The 15428-nt window shown below is 40.3% G+C and overlaps 2 protein-coding genes across 6 annotated transcripts in view; one reads left to right on the plus strand and one right to left on the minus strand.

The window, feature by feature from the left end:
* Window positions 1-7242, plus strand: part of phactr1 (phosphatase and actin regulator 1) — a 45546-nt gene extending 38304 nt beyond the window's left edge. For 3 of the 4 annotated variants that reach the window (XM_006797847.3, XM_006797845.3, XM_006797846.3), the window contains exons 9-13: window positions 1311-1366; window positions 1466-1527; window positions 3882-4022; window positions 4099-4175; window positions 5861-7242. In XM_006797847.3, coding sequence (XP_006797910.1) covers window positions 1311-1366; window positions 1466-1527; window positions 3882-4022; window positions 4099-4175; window positions 5861-5876 — 352 coding nt within the window. In that variant the 3' untranslated portion in view covers window positions 5877-7242. The other variant, XM_087830392.1, reaches the window with a different exon arrangement.
* On the minus strand, window positions 7183-15283 carry tbc1d7 (TBC1 domain family, member 7). 2 transcript variants are annotated; one of them, XM_006797844.2, is made up of 8 exons: window positions 15168-15283; window positions 14605-14724; window positions 13348-13428; window positions 12765-12955; window positions 11507-11644; window positions 9504-9649; window positions 8535-8664; window positions 7183-7637 (listed from the first exon to the last, which is right to left on the minus strand). In XM_006797844.2, the coding sequence occupies exons 1-8, from the start codon at window positions 15181-15183 to the stop codon at window positions 7551-7553; spliced, it is 909 nt and encodes a 302-aa protein (XP_006797907.1). In that variant the 5' UTR covers window positions 15184-15283; the 3' UTR covers window positions 7183-7550. The 2 variants fall into 2 exon arrangements, with proteins under 2 accessions (XP_006797907.1, XP_006797906.2); XM_006797843.3 differs by having other exon boundaries at window positions 14605-15283.
* Window positions 15284-15428: the final 145 nt, after the last annotated feature.

A 15428-nucleotide genomic window follows, 5' to 3' on the forward strand; every position in this document is an offset into this window, starting at 1 on the left:
CTTTGGTAGCTAGGAAATATCCAGGGTTGCCTGTAGTTCTTCTTGTTTTTTACCCTGTCCTGTACAACAGCTTTAGCTAGCAGAATCAGGTTGTGCCAAACACTTTGCTTTGCCAAGAGGAGCCCTGTAAATTTTTTAGAACGCTTTAGCTTGTAGCTGAACACGTGCACTGCTGCTGAATATACAAATAGTAAAACAATCCTATTTTACCAGTTTTCATTTCCAGTTTGTGTTTTCACAGCTCCACTACGGCTCAAAGAGCAGCTTGTCAGTCTTTATAGACAAGTCCGTCACTTCCATTCAAACTATGACTGCAGCAATATGCTGGTGACCAAAGTAATCATAAAGAGGCTTTTGCCAGCCGGTTGGGGACTACACTTTTTCCTCTAACAACAGGTGGTGGCCAGGGGCTCACTGATTGGTCTGTATGTGTGTTAGAAGTAATTTTCTCAGTGACTGACATCAACCTCCACCAACCAGTTGGGAACAAGCATTTTTCCTTCACGACCAGAGGTTGCCTCGCTAGCAAAACTAGCCATGTTTACAGCCCGTGTAGCTAATTTCAGTCGCAGAAAGGAGTTCATCTTGGTTATATTTCTATCGCAATCCATGCTGTTGCAAAATTCTACTCTAATATTGTCTGATATCATAGTGGCAAGTCCATATTTTATATACAGAAATGTATGAAATGTACTGAAATTGATCTAAAATCTAAAGCACACACACAGTACTTAGCTACATCATTACTCCAGTAAATATCCATCTTATATAACCACTCGCTGTAATATATGGCCGTGGCCATTACCCTACATATATCTTTGGTCCCACTTAGTAGGTTTTTACAATATTAGGACAACTTGTAGTGGGCAACTGCTTGTATTACTTAATGAACTCCACATCTTGACATTAGTTGGTATTGTTTTGTTAGCCGGCTCTGGAGGAATCATCTTTATCTTTATCTTCCTCTGGCTGATGTTTTGAGCCTCTCTGCACTGTCCACCTCTTTTTTTTTTTTTTTTTGGAGGGTTTTTGGCAACTTTTCTGCTTCTTATCCTCCTGTTCTCAGTCACTATCTGTCATCCTGCTATTCCAGTGCCTCTGAGTCAGTACCTACTCAGTAAATTCACAAAATACTGCTTCATAAGAAAAAAAGACTTCCCGTGCACAGCCAGCTCTTCTGTCCACAAGAGTAAAATCTCTTTTGCATATGTCGAGAGCAATAAGCATGATCTGAAAGCTTGCACGGATAAACATTAAAATCATATAAAAATAGCTTTCCTAAAATAGATGCTTTCCTTCCCTTTATTCAGACGGTTGAGTCAAAGGCCGACAGCAGAGGAGCTAGAACAGAGGAACATTCTGAAACGTAAGTCACTTTGCATAACATGTAGGAAAAACAGAAAAAAACTACAGAGAAAAATGATTTGTGTGTGAGTGTGTGTGCTTTCTGTGCGGTTTCCTGCAGCTCGAAATGATCTGGAGGAGCAGGAGGAGAAGAGGGAGATCAAGAGGCATCTGTCGAGAAAGGTAAAGGCAAAGAAGATGTGGACAGCGTGTCTTTGATCAATCAGTGCTGAGATGGTTCATAACCCCAACTAGAAATATGAACATGGTTGCCTTGGAGACTAACCTACCGCTCTTCAGACTGCAACCCTTTGAGAAGTAGTTTTTGTGTGTGTCTAAGATCGTCTCCATCGCAGTCGCATCTCACAACTCTGTTACTGAATAATAAAGAACACCTGACACAGTAAACGTCAAATTAGAGTATATCTGATGATCCACCACACAGCAACAGTCATTCTGATTATCGAGCACATAAATCTGTGTGTTTGTTTTAGCGTGACCTCCATGGACTGAAGTCCTGGTCTGTTGGTGTGTGCTGATATGTGTTTGCTTTTCTCCAAACATCTCTACTTACATTGTTCCACAAGTTCTTTTAAAGAGAGGAGAGGTTTTATCCCAGCAACCCTTCCAAACAAGCCATACTTGTTCAGGTTTTTTCTTCTGACATACATTTTAGCATTATCATGCTAATTGAGGCCTGTAGAGTCTGAGATGTAGCTCTTGGGTTTTGACAATGTATTTAAGTATTTCACCGTCTGAGCTGGGGGTGAATTTGAATTTGAAAGTTATTAGCTGATGCTAACAATCAGCTGTGTATCCTTTTAAAAACAGCCTACGGTCATTCACTCACTACGTGGTTATAGACCACTCTGTATTTAATCATTTCATCATCTTTGTCATGTCTTCCTCTCCTGACCACAACCTGCTGTGGCAGATGGCCACTCCCTCCCTTAGCCTGTTTCTGCTGGAGATTTCTTCCTCTTAAAAGGGAGTTTTTCCTTCCCACTGTAGCCAAGGCACTTGCTTACAGGGGGCCGCATGATTGTTGGGGTTTTCTGTTTTCTTTGTATTATTGTAGGGTCTTTCCTCGACAATGTAGAGCACCTTGAAGCAACATTTGTTGTGATTTGGTGAATATAAATAAAATTGAACTGAGTTGTAGTTTTCAACAAGTCTCACACATCTTCTGAGCAATCCCAGGTCATTCTTCTTTGGTGAATCTCTCAAGCTTCTCCAGATTTGTTGGTCTTCAGTTCACCACACAGATTTTCAATGAGATTCAAGTCAGGGCTTTGTGCAGGCCGGTCAGTAATTTTTATTTCAGTCTTCTGGAGGTAGATCTTCACAGGAGTGACATGTATTTTGCGTTGTTGTTGTGTTATAATAATAATGGATTGGATTTATATAGCGCTTTTCAAGGCACCCAAAGCGCTTTACAATGCCATTATTCATTCACTCTCACATTCACACACTGGTGGAGGCAAGCTACGGTTGTAGCCACAGCTGCCCTGGGGCAGACTGACAGAAGCGAGGCTGCCATATCGCGCCATCGGCCCCTCTGGCCAACACCAGTAGGCGGTAGGGTAAAGTGTCTTGCCCAAGGACACAACAACCAGGACAGAGAGCCCGGGGATCGAACCGGCGACCTTCCGGTTACAGATACGCTTCCCAACCCCCTGAGCCATGGTCGCGTTGGAAAACAAAGCACTGGTGCAGATCCAGTTTTGCTGCTGTTTGAGGTTTTCTTTGAAAATCTTCATATATCCTTCTTTCCTGATGATTCCTTGACTAGACTCCCAGTTCCAGACGCACTGAAGTATCAACAGTTCCTCACTTGGCTAAGTTGGTCACTTGTTGGCAGTTGTTCTGAGGATCAGGCAGATTTCTCACTAGTTTTCTTTCCAGAGTCTTTAAAGTCATTCACTTCCTACCTCTGCCAGGCTTGCTATGTGCTGTGTGGCTTTGGATTTCAGTAAATTTCTCACTCCAGTTCTTGACACTGTGATAACTTTGTATGTCTATCTGCTCCTTAGTAAGCATAAGCATTTTTTTCTCGTGTAAACTGATTTCTTTTGATGCATGATGCTTTCCCAAGTTACAGCTCAAACTCTGGCTGAAGTTTTTATACTGTGTGTAAATTGGACAGCAACCCGCAGTTTTAATGATTTTATGTGTTTTAAGAATTATAAAGTTAAAGCACATCAAAAAATTGAAATCTGTAAGTTGGGGCTAATCATTTTGTCCTTGTCTGTACACACCTGAAAGTCCAGACCAGCAAACTACGAAAACCTCTGCTTTAGTAGACATTCCTTACTTACTGATAATTAATTAATCGGGTGCATCTGATTAGCAACACCTGGCTGCCACTTACTCTCCTGGTTCGTAAGAATGTAAGGATGTAAGGTCTGGTATTAAAAAAAGGGGACGTTTTTTATAAAATTTTACAAAACTGTACAAAAGACAAAGTTAACTGTACTGAGGAGCACAAGTTACTTAATGCTGATTGGACAGCACCCATCTGTTTATCCACCTTTCAGCTCAGCCAGAGACCCACAGTCGAGGAGCTGAGAGAGGCGAAGATCCTCATCCGCTTCAGTGACTACGTGGAGGTCGCCGAGGCTCAGGACTACGACAGGAGAGCAGACAAGCCGTGGACTCGGCTAACAGCTACAGATAAGGTTCATTTCTCACAAAGACTGGATTCAAGTAATCTGTACTAGTGTGCTTTATCTAAGTGTGTGTTTCTTTGTTCAGGCTGCCATTAGAAAGGAACTAAATGAGTTTAAAAGCACAGAGATGGAGGTGCATGAGTCGAGCCGTCATTTGACCAGGTATGGAAAAGTTGCACAGAACAGCTAATGAGCTGCCTTACGAAACTGCAAAGCACTCTTTGTTTTGCCTTTTTGTTAAATGAGGTGTGTTGGGGAAGGTGCCAAAGTAAAGGTCATGGTGGAGTTCTGCTATGGACAGCAGTAGTTTTAAGAAGTCTGATTACACTTTTATAGCTGCCTCAGCCTTTATCAGCTAAAGCCTCACGTTGTCAGCTGTAGCTGTACCATGCTGCGCTGCCTCCAGATTGTTAAGCCCATAATTATGAGCAGCCAAGTGTGAAATCTTCAAATTACTTTCCTAGTTGTTGTTTTTTTACGCAAATGCAATTTCTCCTACTTTGCAAGTAAACCAGCAGAGGTGTTAACATACTGGTAGAATCATGTTGAAGTCACAGGTGCTAAAATCTGGTGTTGCCATTAAAAATATAGGCTGACTGGAAGTGAAGGTTTTCCTTTCAGGGTATCCTGTCAAATATTTGCTCAGTGAAAAATTCTAATTCATCATTTGTTTTTTTTTGGCTTCTTCTTTTGCCTCCCCTCCTCTCAGTTTTCGAGAGCAATGGCAGAAAAGAGGGGGAGCTGTGCTCTTACACACTGTGAGATCTTCTATGATGTGTGGTTTGGAGATGGTGGCGCTGACAAAAAGACAGGAGGCTGAACTGGAGGTGTCAAAGTTAAATATGTTGAGGTTTTCTTTGGGAGTGGCCAGACTGGGCAGGATTAGAAGCGAGCATATCAGAGGGAAAGCTCAAGCTGAGTTTCTTGGAGACAAAATTGGAGGCAAGGCTTCCCATGGAGCCATGCTTGAAAAAGTTGACAGGGGCCTTCACCATGTTGTCCTTTTCTGTTGCTGGTTTGGCCTGGAGTCTTGCCAAGATGCTAGCTTCTTACAAATTTGAAGAATAACTCCCTAGAACAGGGGACACTGTAGAAACTCTTGGTTTTGGAGTAAAAAGCATCTCATACACCGACCATTCCACACATCTCACAGGTAGCCATTCCAGCCTTTCCATCAGGGTAGGTGTAGACTTGTCCAACGTTCTTGATGGGCGGACTGGCAGGGATGGAGGGTGCCACCTCATCCTCACTGTCATCTGAGCTAGCGCTGCTGGTGGACTCCTCGCTGCAGCTGTCATAGCCATCAAAAACAAACCCCGAATGAGTCTCGTCGCTTACAATCTGAACCCGGGGTACGATCAGCCAAACCCTTGCGTCTTCCTTCAGCCCTTCGTATAAATGCTTTTCTAGTTATCTGCACCTAGGGGTAGAACCTAGCTTTGAATTTTAGTCTACCTAGCAGGATATCGACAAATTACTCTGCAGCCGAGATGATTTTGACATCTTCATAGGAGGGATAGTGGATACGTTGGACAAAGGACGTTGAAGGCTCACGAATGAAGTAGTTTAAGTAACTTTAAATGGTTGGTGCCAGACAGGCTGCTATGAGTAGTTCAGATTTTCAGGGATTTTCCTGCACAATCATCTCTGTAGTTTACACAGAATGGTCTGAGAAAGTGAAAATATCCAGTGAGCAGCAGTGCTCTGGAAGAAAAGGCCTCGATGATGCTGAAGGTCAGATGAGGATGTCCTGACTGCTTTGTCTCCTTTTAGATAATTTCATTGTGTCAGAATAAAGAACATTTCTTCAAACATGCTCATTTTCTCTTCCTGGTTTCTTCCTACAGGTTTCACAGGCCGTAAGTCGGCTCAGAGACCTCAGCCATGTTTTTAAAATCCCTTAGAAGTCTCAAGTGTTCAGACTGCTACAGATTTCCAACATCAACTTCGAACTGATAGGTTGGCTTCATCACACGAGTTTGAGCCATTACAGGAAACGGGAGAAAAACACTGAGATGGACGGATCTATGACTGTCTCCCCTCTGTGGAGATTTTGGTGACTTCTTGATATTCAAAAGCTTTTAATTGTATTTTTTTTATGATGAAGAGGTGGTGATATCTTTACTTTGCAGCACTTCTTTTTCTTTCTTTTTTTTTTTTAAACAAGGCTCCTGGAGGTCCAACACAGAATCTGTGCCAATTTTACAGGATGGGGACAGTAAAAGATGAAACACAGGGTCTTTATTTCACTCTCACTGTTTTCATGCCTGTACCATATTCTCACCAGGCAGAATTTTTCCTTTGAATATGCTTGTGTTAGCTTGATTTTACTCCACGTATGACATCTCAGTAATAATTTCTCTTTGCCAGAGGCATGAAAACATTCCACAAGTGTGTACTATTGCAGGCAGCTGAAGCTTAAGCCAAATTGCCCTAAAATTCTAATCAAAGTCCAAGAGTGCTCTCTACAACAAAAGGAAATTCCTGTCTCCAAACACTTTCACATCAATCCACTGAGCAATAATGTCAGATTCTCTCTTTTACATTAATCTAGTTGTTGGCTGCGTTCGAGTGTTCAAACACTTTTCAAACTTCAGATTCCCATTTTAAACCAAAGCAACTTGACCTGTTGTGAAAGCCGTGACCTTGAATGGAGAATTCTGGAGTGACGAGTATCGAGAGTTCAGTAACCCACTGTGTCGCTGTGCCTACAGGCGTGTTTACAGGGATTTCAAAGTTGCCAAATAACCTTGTTTATTTGATACAGAATATTATCTGTAGACACAGTAAAATGTTACTGAGCTCTCTGCTGAATTACAAGAAGAACTGTGTTTGCATTTCACCTTTTATTGTCTGACATGAGCCTTTTTGGTACGAAACGCGTCAATCCTGCCACCTTACGATTTGCCTTTTTTTCTCTCCCTTTTTAATGGTTTACACTTAAGATTGGGTCCATGAATTGGAGGTTTTTACCATGTTATTGGTGAGAACGAGCTGCGTGGGTTATGATTGTGTATCTGAGTGTGTGCGTATGCAAGAGTCAGTAATATTACTGTCGCTTGTACGTGTTTAAAAAATGTTTTGAGAAAACTCTTCTCAGAATTCTAAGAGGATGTACATAAATTAAAAGGATTTTCAAATGTTCTTTTGTAAAGCAGAAAGACCTGCATGTGGGTATTAATTTATTGTGAGTCTTCTATGATGTATGCAGTTTCTTAAAGAAAGAAACTTATTAAAAAAATAATAAGTTACAGCCTCGTCTGTTTTTTCCCCACCCACTACCAACTCAAGTCTCTTTCACCAGAATGGTTTGCCAGAGTCGCAGGGGAAACCTGGAAAATCAACAGTATGAAAAGGGTCCCCTGGTTTATCAAAAGCAGCCATGATGAGTGTTCAGTTCAGTTCAGTTATGTAGAGACAAAGCCCCGTGGACAGCGAGTGCTGCAGTGTCTTAGTGAAGCATTGGGAGTCCAGGTGGATTTCAGGAAAGAAGATTACTTCTGGTTCCAGATATTTTCCTTGTCTGGCTCAGTGTTGCTATATAGCATGGATCAGGGTGCCGGAGTACTTATGCCACAAATCAATGGCTTTAGTGACAATGGCATCTGTGTTCTCCTGCGGTATCTGGAAGAGAGATTGAAGGGAAAGATCATACAAAGCACATACTAGGAGAGAATATGTGTCTGCACTTGAAAAGCTACAACGTAGGGGTCCAACTGTACATCTATCTGTCCTGTTAGGTCAAGGACGTCCAGTTCACCATGAGACTCGTTCAGTTGAATACACCCAGTGACCCAAACAAGTGCTATCAGTTTAGTTTTACATCTACATTCTGACACTCCAGCAGGTGTTTTGGCAGTGCACCAGTTGATGTCTCTCACCTATCTGAACTACAGCACAAGGAAACAGATTTATTAAAAAATGTGTTCACTCATTCTATACATTCAAAGTGTCATTCAGTCACAACCAGAACCTGCGACGTCTGCTTGAATGGGTCGAATCAGAGCACCCGATTGGTAAGAGTCCGATCATCTCCACTGACTCCAGTGGACAGTTTGCTTGTTTGTTTGTTTTGTTTTAGAGAAATAATGGATCACAGAGCTGGAAGTTAGCAACACACACTAGCAGAACTGCATTTTTATAAAGTAAGATATAAAAAAAAAAAAAAACCTAAATTGTATTAGTGCACATCAATCAAATTCACTTGTGTATTTAAAACTTGTTGGTTAATTATCCAAAAATGAATTTGCAGATTTTGGGCATGTTAATTGAGGCCAAATTAGGCTAGCACAATATTAACTAGGAACAACTAATCACCTGTACATTCTTTTTATCTTAATGTTATTTCATCCAAAATTATATCATCAGAAAAAAGCCTACAAATCCTGCCAACTGTAACTGCTGTATCTGCATCTGATTTACTGTACTAACTCAAAAACCAAGGCTGGAGTGTTTATTGTTTATCAGAATCCAGGTATTGTTGGACCCATACTGTGAGACACAGTCGTCTCTTATACTTACATTGCACAAGAATTTGACCATGCCCTCTGGCCGGTTGATGCCCATCAAGATAATTTTGTAGCTGAGCAGGATCTCCAGGGCCACAAATACCAGGATCTTACACGAGCCACTGATCACCTTGTCCCACACCCTAAAGACAAGGGAAAACCACAATCAGACCAATAAAAGAGCCTGGATTTGAATTTACATTGGTTTGGGGGGTCCCTGGCTGTCACTTCGCATTTACTAATTAAGGCTGTAGGATAGTGGAGATTATTCCCAAGGTGAGCCAAGAGCTATGGAATAACACATAGTGCATTTGATTTTTGAAAAATTTGGAAAGTGGAGCTAATAAAAATACATAAATGACAACGTAACAAGTACTGATTTTGTTCGATGCGTATCATTATTCTCTGGGTCTGTAAATAAATTGTATATAAATGAGAAAGTACCTCCAAAATCTGTGTAATCTGTCCTCAACACAAAAATCCATTTTATGCTGGAAGTAAATTTTGGGTTACACTCCACAAACCCTTGAGAATGTGGAAACCATGAATTGGCCTTCAGGTGACCTCTATGACGCAGTAACTGTGCGCTTTGACAAACAGTTAAGACAATCCGGACAAAGTGCAGCTTTCATGCACCTTTATGCTGACGATGTTTGCTTATTCATTAACACTGAAATCGACAAACTCAACAGTTCCTGTAAATGGACATTTGGGTAGAGTCAGCTGTTGCTACACGGCTTGTTGATCCATGCCATTCTTTGTAAATTGTGACTTTGGTTGATGAAGAAAAGATGCCCGGCAGCCTTCTGAGTAAGACACAATGTGGAACCCTAAATAAAAGTTCTCTGCCATGCTGCCATGACTTCATGCTAAAGAAATGCAAGAATACCCTTTAGCTTATGAGAATTCAGCTATCCTTGTTTTGTTGGCTCAATCCAAAGATGGTGAAATGAGCAGCTTCTGGAGTGAACAGTTAACTGACCTTTGCAGACTGGATTCAGGCAAGCAGCCAGCAAAGCAGCATCTGAACCAGAGGTTGTAGGGTAGCTGATGCAGGGCTCCGCTGTTCTTCAGATGGTTTAGCAGTCGAGGTTCCTCCTGACTCAGATAATGCTCCAGGCTCTTTGGCTACCCCGGGAGGAAAATAACAAAGTCTTTATTTTAAGATCTTTGTGATCCAGATTGATGGATCATGAGAACTTTACCATTATGCATTATACAGATTGTACAAATTGAAGTTACACCAAGATACACTCTCACTCAGTGTCTCAGCGTTCTGTCAAAAATACATCAAAATATGTAGATTCACAAATTTATAAACTTACAAGCAGTGTTGGGAAGGTGTATGTATTCCACTACAGATTACATGATTACAGAATACATGCCCCAAAATGTATTTTGTAACGTATTCCGTTACGTTACTCAATGTGAGGAATGTATTCTGAATACTTTTGATTACTTAATATATTATCATGCTTTTTACAACTACATGAATGTACTATTGCTGTGTGATTTATTACTATTACTGAAGGTTACTCGCCATACCAATATCAACTAGATGTTTAAATCTTAATATAAAATGAGTAACAGTAGGTGGACATTAGGTAAGGCTGCACTTTTTGCAGCGATCTCATATGGAAAACTAATCACGCGGATATAAAACAGATCCGCAGCTCCGAACCGTAGTAATACGTCGGTTCTGTGTCGGGCTCGTAGCCGAAAACTAGCTTTACTTTGTTGTCTGGGTCAACTTTGCTATCGAGAGACAGAGAGAGGCGAGTCTACAGTCGACTCTTAATAGCTTACTTACAACTGGACTACACTGCCCATGAGGCTACATTCTTTAGGCCTATGCCTGTAACACTCTGTCTATTGCCTTCATATTGAATAATTTTTTGAACAATAATTTTTAACAATATTTCATCATGTCATTATGTGGGCTGCAAGTAGAGATGACGTGAGCCGCGAGATTGAGACACAGGCATTAGAGCCTCTTAATGGGTGTTTTGTTTGGGTTTCCACCAGCGTGGAATTACCAAAAAAATAGAGAAGATATAGCCTAACATATGAAACAGGAAAAGACCGCCGTGTAATCCCTTTATTTCAACTGTATTCTGAATACCACCTTTTTAAGCGGTAACTGTAACGGAATACAGTTACTCATATTTTGTATTTTAAATACGTAAAGGCGTTACATGTATTCTGTTACTCCCCAACACTGCATGTAAGTACAGCTGTCACTGCTTTAAAATCCTCAATTGTGTGAAACGGAGCACACGTGCATGGGCCTCAGCTCTACTTTGACAGTTCGCCTTAAATAGAAAGTAAGCAGCCTTTAAAAAAACTCATTAGACTCAGCAGAACAGCTGTCTGTATGCACACAGCTGCGAGGGTACATTATCAACGCAGCATTATCTCCAACATTATTAAACTTCGCAAAGATGAGCAGTCTTTTATTCACACTGTTTATTAAAAACTGACGTACAGGAAAAGAAATTACATAAACACACTTTCATCACCTAGTTCTCATCATTTGTCCTCAATTCTTACTGCAATTTATCCTTTCTGTGACCAAAACTATCCAGAAAATGATTTAGTTTAACTGAAGAAATTTTTCTAACCATTGTCTTTTTTCTTTTTTTCAGTCAACATCTGAGGCCTGTACTATGAAGCAGGATTAGGGATTTCAATTTATTGTATCACCTGCATTGTATATTAAAGCTCTTCATATTTTTCCAATTTAAACTATGTTTTGTAAAATATGCTGCTGTGCTGACAGCACACCTGGCCATATGTTACCAAGACTGTCCCTTTACTTTGAATGGGCTCACTTAGATAGCTAAAGCCCAGGTTACTTCATTTGACTACTGAACACCTTCATGTAACCATTTAATGAGGCTTATGTTGTTAATAGTTTTTGCTTTGTCCTTTTTCAACAATCTTCTTGTGGTGTGAAATGATGAAAACTAAACATTAAACACTTACAAGGTGAGGTACTGAGTCTCCAAACTTTGTATGGTACTGATTGACAAAACACTTTACGAGCCAGTAGCAGTCAACAGGATCATCTACAATCTCTTCCATGGCTCGGCTGATGGAGAGGAAGTCTTCATTCTCTTCATCCTGGTGAAGAAGAAAAAAAGAAAAGAAAACATATCAACAATACAGACCCAGAGAAAAACACTTAAAATAAAATCTGTACTTTTTATGTGGTCATTGTTTCTTAACGATCAAACAGCTATACAACAACACTTTCATTGAATAGAACAGAATCTTTATTGTCACTGTTACAAGAACAATGAAACACAGTTTGGCATCTCTCCGTTGGCAGCATGTAGATTTACATTCAGTTTGTTTAAGGACAGGAGAAGAAGATAAAAATAGGCATAGGTTTTAGGGGTATCTACTCAGGGAATGTGTGTGACACACAATGTGTGTAATACGATTGACAATGCCTTGGTTAGTATCATTATTTTCAATCTCACATGTCTGAATTTACAGCTATTTTTTCATTGACATACTGTATTAACACAACTGATCTAAACATCACACACAAAAAACTCCCCATAAAAACCTAGTAGGAAAAGGTTACCAGAGGGGATAAATTCCGTTTTAGAATTTAGATTCAATGTTAACTGTAGCTAAGTTCAAATTGTTAATGCTAGCTTATTTTAATCAACAGCATTGTCATAAGTAAAACTAGGGTGGCAAAAGATTATTTTAGGGTGGCACATACCACACCATGCCACCCCTGTAGATTGGCCCTGTTCACTGCAAAACCAAGACTTCGCGTGTCAACATCTCCCCACACACCCAAAAAAAAAAAACCAACAACAACAGTTAAATAAACCATCTGTGATACCTGTGACTGTTCTTGGGCAGTTGTTTTAGTCACTATCCAGACTTTTGTTTCTGTAGTTTGATATCATCACATTTTTTTATTTTCCAATTTTTTGATGTTATAAGCATGACATTATAATTTCAATTGTTTATTTTGTCTCGTGAATTCTTGCTTGATGTACTTTTTGTTGCTATGATCTTTTGTTTGATCTTGAACTCTGCCGCTCAACCCACAAATGCATTTTCTTTACAAATGTGGCACCATTTAAGGAGAAACAAACAGGCTTTCGAACAGTGTGAGAATTATTTCTTCTTAAAAAGCACTGTTACAAGAAAGAAATATGTGACAAAACACAAATTTCCATACTTTTTGCTTATTATCGACTGATATACTTTATTTTACCGGAAGTGAAGTCTCAGAGCATCGCGGGAGGGTCTGGCTCTCCAGTTGGAACATGCGCAAGTAAACATGGGTGGAGGGTGTGGAGGAGTTGATGTATCTCATCACTTCCAGAGCTTCCAGGATATCCTGATACTGCTCCTTCCTGTAGCCCCCAACCAGAGCATGAGAGTCACTGTGTGGAGGTAGGATGCCTGCAGGCACAGATGACTTCTAGTTAAGAAATGTATACATACACATTTAACAAAACTGAGTTAATTTTAAAAAGGAGTGCAGTGTTCAGTTGTATTGGTCGGATTAACCTATTTAGCATAAATACGTTCCAAACAAGAGAAATCGAAGTAAACGAAACATGTGTTTACATGCAGCTCTTAGCCTTGCATATGGCTGCATATGTCTATACTGCAAATCACAATTACTGAAAATGAATATTTTAAATATAGTTTTAAAAAAAAAAAAATTAAAGTCTAGTGCAGTACAATAGCTAAGTGATTCTCTCCAGTATTTTTTGTTTCTACCCATCTAGTCATATCTGCACAACTGAAGAGGATGACAGGGTGAACACCTGATCGCATGTGATTCTTACCCAGCAGTACCTTCCACACATGAATCCTGTACATGGAAGGAAGAGGGAACCTCTGACTGAAGGTGCTTAGCTTTTCTAAATCTGTAAGAGAGCAAAACTCTTCAGGTATGAAGTTTAAAAAAGGGAAACATGAAAAAAGCCAGCATAGCATCATAACATCAATAGATTAAGCTTTGGTCACTGAGAAAGTTATTTAAAAAACAAAAAGGTGTCAGCGTACATGCATATGTGTGTGTGTGTGTTCCGTGTTCAGCCAAGACAAAGTGTCCCTTCACTCAGTTACGCAAAAGTCAGCAATCTTCGGTCGACACAGGTGGTCTTGAATGAGGGGGGAGGCAGTCACAACACAGTCTTGTTATCTAAGGGAGAATTTTTTTATTTCCTTCAGCTTTTGCCTTGAGCATCCAGCTGGCATGTTAAGACTGGAATGTTTTTCCTCCTTGGAAACTTGCAACATGACTAAGAAGGTGCCCTTCATTTAAACGTTCCTCAGTTGTTAGTAAGGGACCCAAAGTGTGCAAAGAACATATATCTCAAGCCATTACACACCATCAACACCAGCCTGAGCCACTGACACATGGCAAGATGCATGCTTTCATGTTATGTGCACCATATTTTATCCATCCATCCGTCTACCATTTGAATGCTGCAGCAGAAATCAAGACTTACCAGATCAGACAATGTTTTCTACTGTTCAATTCCAATCAGCCCATGACGATTAGAGTCTCCGTTTTCTGTTATCAATTGACAGGAGTGACACCTTCTGCTGGCACTTCTGCATAACTAGTTCCAATGGGTGGTTCTTTAAGCTACTGTTGCCTCCCTATCAGCTCAAGCAGCCTGGCAATCCTCCTCTGACTTCTGCCATCAACAAGGCATTTTCACCAAGAGAACTGCTGCACAGTGCATATTTTCTCTGCAAACCCCTGAGTGACCTGTGCCACTCCGGTGATGACAAATCAGATGATGCAAACAACCATGCAGCATTCAAAAATCACTTAAACCACCTTTCTTCATTTTGCAAGACTCAGTTTGAACTTCGGCAGGTAATCTTGATTATGTTTACATGCCTAAATGCATTCAGTTGCTAGTAGCTGAACAGGTGTCTTTAATAAACTGTTCGTAAGATTAAATTATAGCATAGCATTGGCTTACAGGTATATTGTTATTGTCATGGTAGTGCGGACGCTTAGCTAGCAAGAGACTTTACACTTATGCTACCTATGCTAGCACGAGCGATAATTTTCCGTTACCCACCCAGAGGATTGTCTTTGAGTAGTATCTCCAGGGACTTCTTCTCCTCCACTCCTCTGAAACCCACTTTCTCGTAGTATGCAGAGCGAAAATTTCTCTGTGGGTCGTCAGCCATGGTGCCGCCTGGACAGTTAAACATGAGCATTTCAAACTAAAGAAAAGCAAACTTCAAGTTTTAGCCTGCATGGACATAAGACAAAGTTTCTCGTCCAGACGTGCAGCTTGGGGGAAAACAGAAAAATGTTTTTAATTTGGCTGACTAAAAAAGTTAATTACGACGCCCTGCAGTTTGCTGGAACACAAACACAGTGAACACAAAGACTCCTGCCTTGACGTTTCAAAGCGTTTCGGGCTCCCGCGACCCTCAGACAGCTGCCCCACAGCTATTTGCTACATAACGTCAGCAAACAAGCTAGTGTTAGCTTAGGAACAGATAACCAGCTAAAAGCATAACTACTCTAAAGTAAAAATTATCTGAGAGACTACTAAATAGTATTAAAGTGGCCATCACAACCAGTGATACGAACAATTTAAACAGATAAAAATTCTACAGATAAATTGACAACCTCCTCCGGATGCCATACAATGTTGTTATGAAAACCTTTCCGGGTGATACTGTCAAAATAAAATCCGTAGCAACGTTCCAAATATGAAAAATAATTTTATTTTGAAAATATAGATTACCATGCTACGCCTCATATACGATTGCACTTTCAACTCTGCTTGCCTTGCATTTCTTGATCTTTATCTTGCAGGTTATTTATACTACATTATTTATAAACAAATAACTAATAAAGAAAAATCAACAAGCTTCTTTCTTTAAGGGA

Source organism: Neolamprologus brichardi, chromosome 17 (genome assembly GCF_056152115.1).
Source record: "Neolamprologus brichardi isolate AB-2024 chromosome 17, ASM5615211v1, whole genome shotgun sequence".
In the NCBI taxonomy this organism is placed as follows: domain Eukaryota; kingdom Metazoa; phylum Chordata; class Actinopteri; order Cichliformes; family Cichlidae; genus Neolamprologus; species Neolamprologus brichardi.

Bases quoted from the DNA above. Each gene is read 5' to 3' on its own strand.
- tbc1d7 (XM_006797843.3), bottom strand. From the start codon at position 14,746: ATGCTCATGTTTAACTGTCCAGGCGGCACCATGGCTGACGACCCACAG. The intron at 12,956-13,347 runs GTAAGAATCACA...CTGTGCCTGCAG, and splicing joins TGTGTGGAAGGTACTGCTGG to GCATCCTACCTCCACACAGT. The intron at 11,645-12,764 runs GTAAAATAAAGT...CTTCTTCACCAG, and splicing joins GCTCTGAGACTTCACTTCCG to GATGAAGAGAATGAAGACTT.